Genomic DNA, 13637 nt, shown 5'->3' with positions numbered 1-13637 from the left:
TTCTCACCCCACAGCCCCCATGGTCACCACCACCTTTCAGGTGTCTGGCTCACTCTCTGGGTTTATAATTCAGGGAGATTGCCCACCTCATTGTCACCCCAGCTTTGAATCAGGAAGATCAAAGGCTTGGGCTGAAATTCCTCACTTATCAAATGAATGGCTTAATGAGCAGGTTGTTCACTCTTTAAGTGTGGATTTTTTTGTGTTAAGCAGAAATCCCCCCTTGTACTGGAAGTAGCCACTGCTTGCATCTCTCCTTGCATCAATCTCCTTCCCAAAACTAATTTCAATTTGGAAAAAAAAATCAGCTTTTTTTCTTACTTAAAACATTAATACAGAAACACCTCAGTCTTTTCTCATAAGTTTCTACCTAGATGGTTACTTGACTTTTTAGTCCCTTAGACAAATGCTTAGCCCCAGCCAATAACAGGTATGAAATGCTCTGCCATGCTCCTACAGAGTATAAATGCTCTGTAAATACTGTTGGAAAAGGTTAGAATCTCCCAGGAAGTGGTTTTCCCCACTGTAAGAAAATTGGATGAATCATTCCCTGGAGGAGTTCCACTACACAGGGAGCCTACATGATTACCTGAGCCCAGGCACAGCTAAAATTAGGAATCACCTTCATATTAGACACTAATGAACAGGGCACCGTGGCTTCCAAAGTCACTTCATTTGTGATGGGAAATACTTACAACACCAGGTTATTACTGATTCAGTTGGCTTCCATCTGATAGTCTACAAGTACAAAGAGGTATTTTTAAAGAGAGAAAGCCAGGTAGCACCACTAATTTTTTTTTTTTTAATGCTCTTTGATTGCTTTCATGCAATTTCAATCTGAAAAAAGAGTCCTAGTTACTGACAGTAATACCTTGAAAAATCCAAAATAGCTTATCAGATGAGTCAGCCTAAAATCACAGTGCTATTAAATGCCATGCTTTTGATTGGGTCCAATTCAGAAATGTTTAGACCAGATTCTGCTACAATTGCTAATGTCAAGCAGTATTTCCGTGAATAATTGTGCTGTCTGCAATTCAGATGAAATGCTGCTTTTAACTATTCACAAAGAGAAAAGGGAAAGAAGAAAAAAACCTGACCCCAAACAGGTCTTTTAATGAATTAGTAGAAACCTGTTTCTATTTAAATTTTGTGATTTTCCTTTCTGGCTATTCTTTCACGCCTTCTGGACTCTTTCTAATGCTGGTAACCTACTGCTCTGGTCATCTTGACCTAAGCTTACTGTTGAGTTGGAAACTTCACTTAACCAAACAGAAAAAGTTTACTTGACCCTGGTCTGTAGTCTAATGCTTTGTTGGTTTATTTTTTACCCATTTCTGTGAAATCAAAATCTCAAAATAATTTTGATGCGTCTAAGGCGTGACCTGGAGAGGGTCTGAGCAATCCTAATTCCAGCTGTTCCTATAATAAGGCAGGTGGTCAGCAAAGCTCAGCTTTGGTGTACTTTTATCCACATGAAGGAGAACATTCATTAACACCTTTTATCACACCAAGTGTCGAGGCAGGAATAAAACCTCTGGCATTTCTTATGACAGTTACTCATCTTGCCTGGTCCAACAGATTTGTGCTATGCCACTGAAATCGGTGCTGGGAGGGAAATGGTTGTGCAGAAGACTCTGACCACCTTGTGATGTTGCCAGGGCTTGGTTTTGCCACTGTAATTCATGTTGGGCTGCATCGTTTTTGAGAGCAAAGTGATTCATTTCCACCACGGTCTTTTGGTTGGTAGATTACTGCTCATCAGAACAAAAACAGTGGAAGAAGTCCTCCCAAAGGGCTGAATTATTTACTGGTAAATCTGTGAAGCTGTTCTGAGCTGCATCTGTGGCCAAGTTGTCCAAGAACAATGTCTGTTTTCAATTGACATTCGGATATTTCATCCCATTTCTCATAAAACAGAGGCCTATTTACCAAGAAGCCTTTCCAAATACATTAATACACCATGATATTATTTACTTTTCAGTCATATTTCATAACAAGGGAAATAGTCCCTTCAGTCATTAGGGTGTCCCATGGCACAAATTAAAGATTAAAATATATCTTAAAAAAAAAGAAGAAGGAATTTAATATACAATGCATTCTGTGTAAATATCCCTTTTGTTCCATATTCACATTTTCTAGCCTGGTGCACTCTAATCATGGAGCTCTTAGATTTGATTGCATTACCTTGCTGCATTGGGAAAAAAAAAAAATCTCTTTGTAAATGTGGGAGTTACACTGCAAAACCTTCCTCCTCGATGCCTGACAGCCAAGCCTACTGATTTTAGGCTTATGGGCAAAGAATTTATAAGTTCACTGCTTGTTCACACCAATATATATACTTAAATTTTCATAAAATTATTATTTTTGCCTTGGATGGATTGGGCTGCTGGTTCTCTCAATAAACCAGGAACACCAATTCATTTTTCCCATTCTGTTGTCCAGCAAATGTGGTACCTTGTGTTCAAACCACAGCAATTTTGTGAGTGCCTTTACACAAGGGTTCTCAACTATTGGGACATTCATTTTTAGAACAAAACAGTATTTTCCTTAGCTTTGAACGCTGGTTACAGCATTGCTTGGTTTGACACAAAACACAGCTTCCTAAGCATGAACTCAAGCAGGCAGGTATTCATAACATGGCTTTTAATATATATATATATATATATATATATATATATATATATATATATGCCAAGATGGGGTTCTAATGACCAGTCTGGCTACCTGGGTATGCACAAATAAGAGAGCAAACCCAACTGTACCCCCTTTGAAAGACCCCAACTCTCTCCCCATGCTGGAGGGAACATGATCTCAGCAGACTCTTCTTATTTAACTCTTTTCTCATCTTCTGGCCCCACTACTAACTCACTCAGGGGGGTTGGAATGGGATGACCTTTAAGGTCCCTTGCAACCTGAAGCATTCCATGATTCTGTGACTACAAAGCTGGGTTTTATAGTGTGAATGAGAGATTAACAATCATTATCTCCAGCATTTGGGTACCTGAGACACATCAGGAGAGCTGAGATTTCACTTGTGTGATACAATTGGGGGCTGCCAAGAGGGCATCTGACAAAACCACAGCCAGGTGTTTTTACCCTTCCAAGGGCTTAACAAGGGTACATTTCTTGTTTATCTTCTTCTACTCTCCTCAAAACCCATCATCAAGGAGTGTGATGCCTTGGAGCAAAGGCAGTGGGCAGCCTGGCCTACCACTGATGTCATCTGTGCTTTGAGTGACGGGGTGGATGAGTTTTAAATCTAGAGGGCCTGTCCAACCTGTATTAGTTTAATTCTGAATGCCTAATAGGGCTGTAAGATTCTTATGATGCCTGAGAATTGTGTACAACATAATGCCAGCACGCTGTTCCTGGTGGAAAAGCACAGAGTATCTCAGGTATGACAGCCAGAGGGAAGCGATACTTTAAAACTTGGGTTTGTTCCATGATTTTTTTCCTAGGATGCCAATGAACGCATTTTGTTGAGTTTGGCTTGGTTTTACTCAGCCTTTAAAACTCATCTAGTGGCAGTCCCTGTAACTCTGCTCAGAATTATTCCATTTAATGGTCTGTATTTTTCTTCTATTCCTTTTTTTGCTTCCAAACAGCCGCTATCCGCGGTTGGGAAGGGCAGGACACAGATCCCACCGCTAATCAGACCAACTTCACTTGGGCACGCGGCATTTTCCAGCTGACATTTGGGCATTTTAGGAGCGATAATGGCTCCTACCCCGTGGTCACATGGAAAGATAGAACCATGGAAAGGTTCTGGGCGTCCTTGATGTCACGAGCTGCGACCAACCATGCGCTGAGCGAGGTTGCTCATTCCCTCATGACCCTCGAAACCTCTGCCAGCGGGGAATTACGCCTGAGGACTTGGTGGAACCTTTCTCCTATTAGGGTCTGGGAGAGAGGAGAGCCCTGTGGGCTGAGGGCTCTCTTTGGATGACCTTCTGTGAGACACAGAAGATAATGTCCAAACAGGGAGTAAATTTTGCTGCAGAGAACACATACCGATGGAGGTAACAGGACTGGAGTGTTGCAAGGCATCTGGAGGAAAAAGTACCCAAATAGCTGGCATTGGATAAATGTTCCTTTCCCATCAACTGGCAACCAGAAATGGTCTCTCCATTTCTATCTGGTTCTTCCCAGCAATACTTGCTCGCTGCCAGGGCTGTGACCCTACCTTGCCTTCACATTTCCTGACCCAAGAATGTTCCCTGTTGACCCTAATCAAAGCTATTTTGAGATGATAACACATTAACAAGTCTCCCCAAGAAAAACGACCTATGGCTTATCTGGGTCACCCAACTCCCGGAAAACTGTGACCTCAGCAAACTTTCAGCAACTATTTCAAGAACATGCATTATCTTTGTTGCCTTTGTTATCTGAAAAAAAGGGGCCTGAATCTGGAACATATTTGTTCAGGACATAACCTATGCTGGATGCGTTGAGAAATGTCATAGTTTGAATTTAGATAGCTAAAGAAGTTAAGAAATTAACCCTTCCCCTCTCCCTCTTCTTTTTCTCATAATCTCCTTTCACAAATATTAACTTTCATACTCCCGAATGAACCAAAAATTGCTGTATCTTTTTATAAAAAGTCATTAAAGGCAGCACTAGATAAACCTGCCCAGTGCATTCCCTTCAATATTTTCATTTTTGTAGTTTAAAGTCTTGTCATCTCAGCTAATTAGACTGCTGTTAGTTGGCTTACTTGGTTTTTAACTAGACTGAAGTGACAGCTGCATGAGGTTTAATTGCAATAGTAAGTTTGGGCAAAAATATTGGAAATATTTAATAGCAGTTGATTACAGGAAAACACTTTGTTTCTCTGCATAAATTAAACCTAATGTTAATGTCATTGCTGTAAGAATCATTTGGACTTTCAGTTTATGCAATTTCAGTGGAAATTTTATGAGCAAATAATCACACTGTGTTTGTGCATTTTTGCCAAATCCATGAGCAATGTGATCACATTTAGCCAAAACAGTAAAGTCTGAAAAATGTGCATGGATAATCTGTGCTGCACAGGAAAGGAAAGCAGATGTGTTGAGGAGGATGTCCCCTGCACCTGCAGGTGTCCCTGGACAAGAGAGCAGGCTCTCCTTCAATTCCCATTTAGAGCTCAAGGCTCAGCTGGCTGCAAACTGGGACAAGAGAAAAACACCTTGACTTGCACAGGCACTGGTGAGGAACTAAGAGAGATTTAGAGTAAAAGCAAAATGCAGGAGCAGGGGTGCTCAGGAGGAAGGGTGCAGGAGCCAGAACCTGGGTGGAAGTAACCCAAGGCAAGCCTGGGGTTCAGCCCACTGTGTCTTCATTTCTGCATTTCTCTGCTGCCAGGTTGATCAGCAGGCTTCAAAGCTGGTTAAATACTTCCAGTGATCCATCTGGAAGAGCCCTGCATCCCACAGACAGCCCTGAGGAAGAGCTGACAGACTGGATTGGTTCCATTGTGGTCCTGCACCATGGAGTGTCAGGTAGGTCTGGTTATTTTAAGAGAGATCAAATTACAGAGTGGTGCTGCTCTGGGAACCTGTTGTGTGGTGTCTGTCCCATTTCTTTTAAAAAACTGGATGGTGGTCGTGGCCAAGCACAGTTTCAGAATTTGTAAACTGGCATTTGAACAGCACTGATCTCACAGCACCAGCTTGTTTAAGCATCTATAACATAATCACTTTACAGGGCACAACAGAGATTGCTGCTCACTAGCCCCATTAAGAAATATATTGTGAAAGAACGAAAACACCAGATCTAATTTTGAAATGTTATTGCATGGGCCTGAATAGTTACACCATGCTCTCTTCCGTCAACTGCATTAATTTTTGGCTACTGCTTTTAAGCAGAGCTGCCAAAAAAATGTTTAGATCCAAGGGACATTTGTAAGCCCTGCAGGGCTCCCTTACCTCATTCAATCATCTTTCTCACAGATATAGAGATGCACATTTTTGCTGACTTCAGGGGCATTCATATACCCAGCAAATCATCTCTGTCTGATCCCATCTGAGCTGCTCTGTTTTTGTTTATAATAATGCTTGAATTTTCAAGGGACTATTCTTACATTCAGCTAACCCTGTTTTTCCCAACCCAGATTTATAGGAAAACAAAAAATTTGACTGAGATAATATTTGGAATAGAACTCACTCTGAGAAGAAATAACTTAGGATGCTGTTTACTTTATATATTTATTTTAACACAGATCTTCTGATGTAGCTGGGTTTTACATCTGTGTTTTGGAGCAGGCTGGTGTTAAAATATTAATAAAATGATGGTGAATTTCAGTATTAAAAGAGATATGTAAATGTGGTCTGTTGTTATCTAAGATAATTATGTTAAATGCCCTTTGCATAGCAGTTCTCTGACTAGATGAAAGTTACTGGATGTGCTAATCTTGACACACTTTAAAATAAATGGAAAAGAGTCCCTGAGATTCATGAACCCTCCAGACAGATTCTGTGAACTGCCTGGATATATTTAAGCAATGTAAACATTCTGATCTGGTCGGTTCTTTACCATATTTGATCATGCACACATATTGGAAGACAAAAATCTTCGCTGGCCAAATGACAAAAATCAGCATTTAAAAAACAAACGAAGAAAGAAACAAAAAACTCTTTATGGCACAAATTATGATTTTAAAAGCCTAAGACTTTAGAAGCTGCAGAGCATTTTAGAGCACATTCTTGGCTTATCTCACCTTCGAAATCCAAAGACTAATGGTAACAAAGGACTTTGAATGTGTTTTTGGAGCATTATAGTGCCTAAAAAACAAAGTGCACCCAGTGAAATACCACTGCAAGCAACCAGAGCAACATGGTGAGAAGGTTGGGAGATGTTCAGTAGGAGAAAAGAAGGTTTCTTGCCCAAGCATTGCAGTGAAACATGCAGGCTCTTACCTTCAGGGAAGCAATCTTCAGGCTCCATCAGCTCCTCAGCAAACTCGGGGATCTGCTCCAGCAGTTCCGCAGGATTTGTCAAATCCACTGTGCTGCCTTCAGAAAGACTGATTTCATCAAGCTTGTTGTCAACAAGAGCAAAGATGTGGAAAACAAATTGATCAGTTGCCCTGAAGGAAGGATCTGAGTTGTCATTCCACTAACCAGCACCCCAGCTGAAGCCACCACAACAGAGACATTGCCATGCACTTCCCAAGGTGCCACTCCTTGGTGACAGCTCTGCCTACCCTGAGACCAGGGACTGACCCATCAACAACAAGAACTTAACACACTGAACTTACTTTCTGAAACAACAGAGAAGCAAACCACAGAAAGAGAGTGAACAGCCATTAAATATTAATCACAGAATCTTAAAATTATTTGGGTTGGAAGGGATCTTCAAGATCATCCATTTCCAACCCCCCTGCCATGGGCAGGGACACCTTCCATTAGATCAGGTTGCTCTGGTTTATGGTAGGTGGAACCTTGGAATGATGGACTTCATCTGCTTGACATCCTGAGGGCTCCTGCCTTTGGGTGGGGGGTACCAGAAGTGAAATCTATCTCCTGAAATGCTGAAGGATCAATTGGATGACCTGCCTTGGGTTCCTGTATTTTGGGCCTCATTCCTGAGGTTCCTCACCCACAGCTGGTGGGTGAAATCTGCACCTGCTCAGTCAGGACTGTGCTCTGCTCCTGCTGACAGCCTCTCCTCCAGCATCCAGCCACAGGAAACTAAAGTACAAATATGTTGAGAGGGCTCTTCCTCCTGTCTCATCCTGAGCCTGACTTGTTCTCAGCACATGACATGGCCCCTTGCCTTTCTGTCACACCATTCTGATCTCCAGGTGATGCAGGAGGAGGGGCACATGGCTTTTGGAAGTGTCCCAAGGGCTCTACCACTTGCCTGAAATATTTGACACCATCATCTTAGGTGCACTTTTTAAATTCAGTGTTTCTCACATCCTCCTCTGCAAAATGGGGCAAGAATATTCCCACTCCCTGAAGCACTGGTTGTCTCATCTATTTAGAGCAGGAACTCTCAAGCAGATGTGGATAAAAAAAAAATTCTAGGGAATATATTATTTTCAAAATCTGTTTTGAAGGCTAAACTCATGATTAAAAGAAATATGATACACAATTCAGTAAGTCACCCAAATATGAAATAGAAATTTCATTTCAGGTAAAACTTTCCTTTAACAGAATCAAGACACTTTTTTTAGAAGAAAAGAGGAAATATCTCCCCCCTATTTTCTTTTTCTAGCTAAAATGAAGAATTTCTATTTTGCGTTAATCCAAAATTAAATTTTACTTGATATACCTTTAAATTTTACAAGCTAAATAGCTTGGCCACTAAAGTGAAAGACCTGATATTTGCCCAGTCCTGCTCACAGTTTATTTCTGGATGTATTAGAGCATTAACTGGTGTAAGTGGGCAATACCAAAGCTGGTATCTTCTGTGGGTCATGGCAATGACAAATAGCTCCAAGCAGGAGAGGCGTGTCATTTGTGAACTGGTTTGCTCTGGTCTCTGAGTTCCCACTTAAAAAGTTTTTGTGCTTTATCTTGCAATACTATTGCCTTCATTTTAAAAAATGAGGGCAATAATACTTACCCACGCTTTTAAACAGCCTGTGAGATAGTTATATGAGAGATGGCACGTACAGATAAAGTATTTTCATAAGCAGGATGGTGATGGAGTAAGAGACTAGGCACAGCTTTATATATTTATTATTAATGTGAAAATGGGTCCTCTGTTTTCCAGCATACACAGTCAATGCAAAATTTATAGCTGAATTCAGAGAACTGCTGAACCTGGGGTAAAATGGGCAAGACTGAACATTCCAGCAGCGCTTGCAAGCGGGGGTGGAAGCTACTTGTTTGCAATTAGCTGCAGCATCCAGAAGGTCATAGTCTTGGCTAGGGTTTTTAATGCTGCTCGCAAAAGATCTGCAAACAATTGAGAAGAGACCTTTTAAAAAGAGAGAACAGAAAGAACAGAACAGGTCCAAGATACGGATAAAGCTTCTGAAAAGCCATATTCAGAATGCAGCTGTCGTATAGAGCCCATTTCCTACAGACTCACAACAGCTTATGATGGTGGGAAAAAATGTCATACCAAGTTCTAGCACAGTCAGAACTTTATGATGCTGTTCATTAGGGAGTGCATTTAGTCATTATGTGTTCTGTTATGAAGATGTCAAAACAGAGATCACTGAAATAGTCCTAAATCATATGCAGCTGTAGGATGTAGAAAATAGGGGTTCCAATGAGAAGAGAAGCTTTGTTGGGTATAATTCTTACCAATAGCCAGAAATCAAAGAAAACTGTGAGAGCAATGTCAGCTTGATAACATTTTCAACTAGAGGGCTGGATTTAGCAGAGACAGGTTAGGAAATTCACAGAACAAAATACAATGAAATTATCACAGACTATTTAGTTATTTATCAGGAGGAGTTTCCAGGAAATATTAGAATCCATCAGTGTCAGAGGGAGGTGGGGAACATGCAAGGCAAACAGACAGGTTTTCTTCTGAAAAGCATTCAAAAAGAAGAAGAGGCAATGAACATGGATTCAGAAAACAATAGATTAAGGTTTGAGGGTCTAAACAGGGACTAGAAAATGGAACCAGACATATGAGAGAGAAGGAAAAGATTAGGGATGACTCTGGGAAGGAAGCAAAGGTTACTCTTTGCCAGAAAGGTTAAAGGGATTAAGAAGGTTTTAATGAACTCAGGGAAGAGTCAGGGATGCAAGAGCAATTGATGAGGGGAATGTAGCTAATCAAAATTCAGTTGTCTAAGAAAAAAAACACTTCTTAAAATCATCCAACAAGGGGATCAGTAACAAGAAGGGGAAGAGCCTGTTAGAATTAATATAAATGTAAGTAGAAAAATAGCCAGAAAGGTTATATATACACATATACAAACCAGCAGACGCAGGCAAGGCACGCTGCAGAGAATAAAGGGATCCAATACACCCAGTTAACACATCATTAGCAATCAATAGTGAATGCTCATGGAAAACTGGAAACGGCCCAGGAGAGCAGCAATAAGTAAACACAACACTGAGCTGAGAGAGGAGGGAAAGGGAATAATCATGGGAATCACAGATCACTAAACACTTGCTGCAGCCTGTGATTAAAGTAAATTAAATAAAGACAGAGAGGAGAAAAGGAGAGAGTTTACTCAGAGTGAAATGTCATAGACATAAAGGCAGTGAGGTGGTTCTCCTGTGTGCTAAGAGAATCCTGCACAAACAGGGTGAAAAGAGCTCAAAAGAAGGCAAAGAGGACAAATTCATAATCTCCTCCTTCTTTCTTGGAATAGGTGAGAGGAGCAAGTGTGCCAGGCAGAGGCAAGGGATCTGTCAGAGACCTCTTTGGAAAATCTTCCCCTGGTGCATAAATTCATGCTGCAGAAGGCAGTTTTTAAAGTGTTTGTTGATGGAGTGACTGTTTTAAGTGCCTGGACAGGGCTTCCACACCCACTGCTTGTGCCTGTAATAGCAGCAAATTGATCTGAAAGTGTTTTTCAAAAAACCTTTAGCAGTGAGAGGCTGAAATCTCATCGAAAGTTGATGTTTGCTCAAGGCTTAGCCCTCTTACCTCCCTTCTTCTCTGCCTCACCTCTGAAAATCAGAGCCTTGATCTATCAAATTGACATATGATATATAAACCTTAAGAAAACAGTTGAATGTCTGTTACAGAAAAGCCTACTTTTAAACTAAATTGTAATTGGCTCAGGTTCACCCATTGCTGTGTGGAGAAAAGCCATTCTAAGGATCCAAATATAGCACAAACTTTCTCTTCAGAGGAGGAAATCTGCAGGGATTAGGGTCAGCATTATCTTCACTAAAGATACAGAAGAGGTCCTGACCGATATAATCCTCATGTTAGCTGATAATATTAAATTGGAGAGAGTATTGAAATCGAGGAAGCAGAAGGGAAAAGAGAAGGGAAGTGCGGAGAGAATATAGCAAAATGGGACATGATTTAAAAAAGTACCAATGGGAAAGTTACAGGAAAATTTTAATGGACATTTTGGAGACCTGGAGTAATATTTAAAAAAAAAATAGGTGTGATTTTGCAGTGGGATATAACAATGTAGAAAACCATATGAAAGCATCATGTCGCAATAATGAGATATTATTTCTTCTTTTAGAGTCCTGTAGAAATTGTATTTGGAATATTGCACTTCCTCCTTGGCAAAAGAACTCAGAAAAGGAACAGTTGAGGGAGTTGCAAAGAAAGAGGTAAAAAAAGTCAGATAAGTGGCTCAGAGATATTAATTTACAAAAAATAATGAATTTAAAGAACAATGGTGCATAACTTTAGGGGGTAAACCCCAGACAATAGGAAGCAAGCAACAGTCTATTAAAGTAAGTGATATTAATTCAAACAAAGAGACTGATGGATAAAATTGGTAAAAGACTCTAATGTAATGGCACTTTGAAAGGGAAAAAAATTGTGAGAAAAGGCTGGTATTTAAGGAAATCTACCCAGGCATGAGATATTTCTTTTTAGCAAGTGAATTATTCCTATTGGTAAGTGAAGAAATCTAAGTTAAAAGGCAGAAACCCATTTAAAGCCAGATTCCACAAAGCTGTGTGAATATTTTATGGGTCAGCATTTTGGCAGAGAAAGCAACCAGTTTGTACTCCCAAGTCTTCTCCACCCGTGACACCAATGATTTTACTTCTACGGTGCCTTTCTGATGATTGATATAGAATGAATTTTTAATCATATAATGGACCCTTTACTGACACCCACAGAGTTTTACTCGGAACACATCCAGCGTTTCCTGTTGCTGACAATCACTGGAAGCCCTGCCTCTTGGCCATACCAAATCTGTCACTCCCTTGCAGTTGTTGGCTTTATTTGGCCACTTGCAACTTCTTGGGACATTCATCAAAAAATGTGACGAGCGTGTCCTGGCGTGCTGGCAGCAAGCTTGCTTCTGCACAGGGGCACCGTGGGTATGTGGTGTCCACACGAGACCTTCCAAAATAGCATCCTTTGGGCTTGGCTCTTTTGTGTTGGCATTCATAGCCTCGCGTGAACTTCCGCTCGATTTCAAGCCATCCCTGGATTATTGCCATGTTCCTCCACCTCTCTCTAAGCAGCTGCAAATAGAGTCAATTATACTCTGCTATAGAGAGGTGGCATTTGTGTCTCAGGATCCTTTGAAAGCTGAGGGAGGAAATGGGGATTATTTCTTTATCACGATGTTGCTGAATATATCGAGGCTAGAATGTTCCTGACTTATCATGACATTTTGTTATAGCACTAAAAAAGGACATAGTTTTCTGGCCTCCCTGGTTAGGATCACAGGGTCCATTTGTCTTGAAGATATTTAAACATGAAGGATACCTAATCCCCTGAGAGAAAAATGCCTGACGTGGTCTTCTAATTCCTCCTAGTTATAATGCTTCTTTACATTGTTTGTATTTCTTTGCTAAATATACATACTATTTTTTTTTTCCCTGAGACCAGGATATCAAATATTTGAGTCTCCTTCCTCTAAATTCAGGATGTTTTCTTTCTGAATATGAATATGCCAAGATGTACTCTGGCAAGGATCGCCCTTTAAAGAAATGCTTCACGGCTGGAGGATTTCTGGTTCCTGTGAGTGGAATTTATCTCACCTAAATGTGCAACCTAAGTGCTCCCTTTATAGTTAATGGAGAGAAATGGGCACTTTTATGAGATCTGACCTAATGTAAATGCTGATTTCAGCTGGAGACACATTTACCTGCCTACATTGTCTAAACAGAGGCCTCAGATGGCAAGTCCAGATGCAGATTGTCTACATTTAGTTCAGTAAATTCCACCCATATGACAACATGAATCAGCAGGCTTGGAGAAAGGGAGCTCTGGCTCTGGGATGGGTCTGTTTCCTGTTGTCCTGTCCAGATTTCTCCATGGGATTGCTCCTGCTGGGCACAAACTTGCCAGCAGTTTTACAGCAGAACTGGGAAAGGTGTGATGGGTGTGAGTGCTGTGCCATCCTTTCCTTCTCATCAATTTTTGTCCCACACAACAAACCCTGTATCCAATCTCAAGCAGCTGTGGGGTTCTCCAAGCTCCCAGGACATTCCAAACCTCCATTTCCTGATTTCAAAGAGAGGAATCCATCACTCTCTAATAATAAAGGCAAAGTTATATCAATAAAATACTAAATCTGAAGGGGAAGAACCCCCAACAAGTCAGCAAGGATAATACAGGCAATTACACAGCCTGGAGTCACTCAGTGTACAGTACAAACACATTATTTTTGATATTTATGGTTATAAGGACAACATCCTCATACAACTTGAAAATAAATGTCAATGTGTATCCATCAAGAAACAATTAATGAGCTGCACTTTGGCCAAATCAACTAAATAATACCAAGGCTTGCTCTTTAGTTAGTACCTTCACATCAGCTACTTAAATTGCAGCACCTTTCTTGGGTGTGTGTTAACAGGAAAAGAAATGTTAATCTGTGACAGAGAGCAGATGCCCTCCAGTGAACTCAACATTCAGGTCTGCCAAGTCAGCAGATGCCATTCCTAGAGCTGCTTTTCAGTGGGAAATCACACACATATTTTCTCCTAAAATGAGACAGTAACATTATAAATGATTTTGTGGTTTGTTTTTTTTTTTTTTTTCCCAAAAGCCTCTTACAATTCCATCTTAATTTATAATGCACGTTTTCCAAG

General features: G+C 40.6%; 1 protein-coding gene across 4 annotated transcripts in view; it reads right to left on the bottom strand.

Moving 5' to 3' along the window:
- The window catches only part of LOC129118645 (sodium channel protein type 5 subunit alpha-like), a 218246-nt gene that overhangs the window by 46374 nt on the left and 158235 nt on the right, over positions 1 to 13637 (bottom strand). For all 4 annotated transcript variants that reach the window (XM_077188165.1, XM_077188117.1, XM_077188218.1 and 1 more), the window contains one exon: positions 6897 to 7017. In XM_077188165.1, coding sequence (XP_077044280.1) covers positions 6897 to 7017 — 121 coding nt within the window. The remainder of the gene's footprint in view (positions 1 to 6896; positions 7018 to 13637) is intronic.

This window comes from Agelaius phoeniceus, chromosome 1, assembly GCF_051311805.1.
Source record: "Agelaius phoeniceus isolate bAgePho1 chromosome 1, bAgePho1.hap1, whole genome shotgun sequence".
Classification (NCBI taxonomy): domain Eukaryota; kingdom Metazoa; phylum Chordata; class Aves; order Passeriformes; family Icteridae; genus Agelaius; species Agelaius phoeniceus.
Note: the sequence above shows the minus strand (reverse complement) of the source record. Positions and strands in the feature narration are given on the sequence as shown.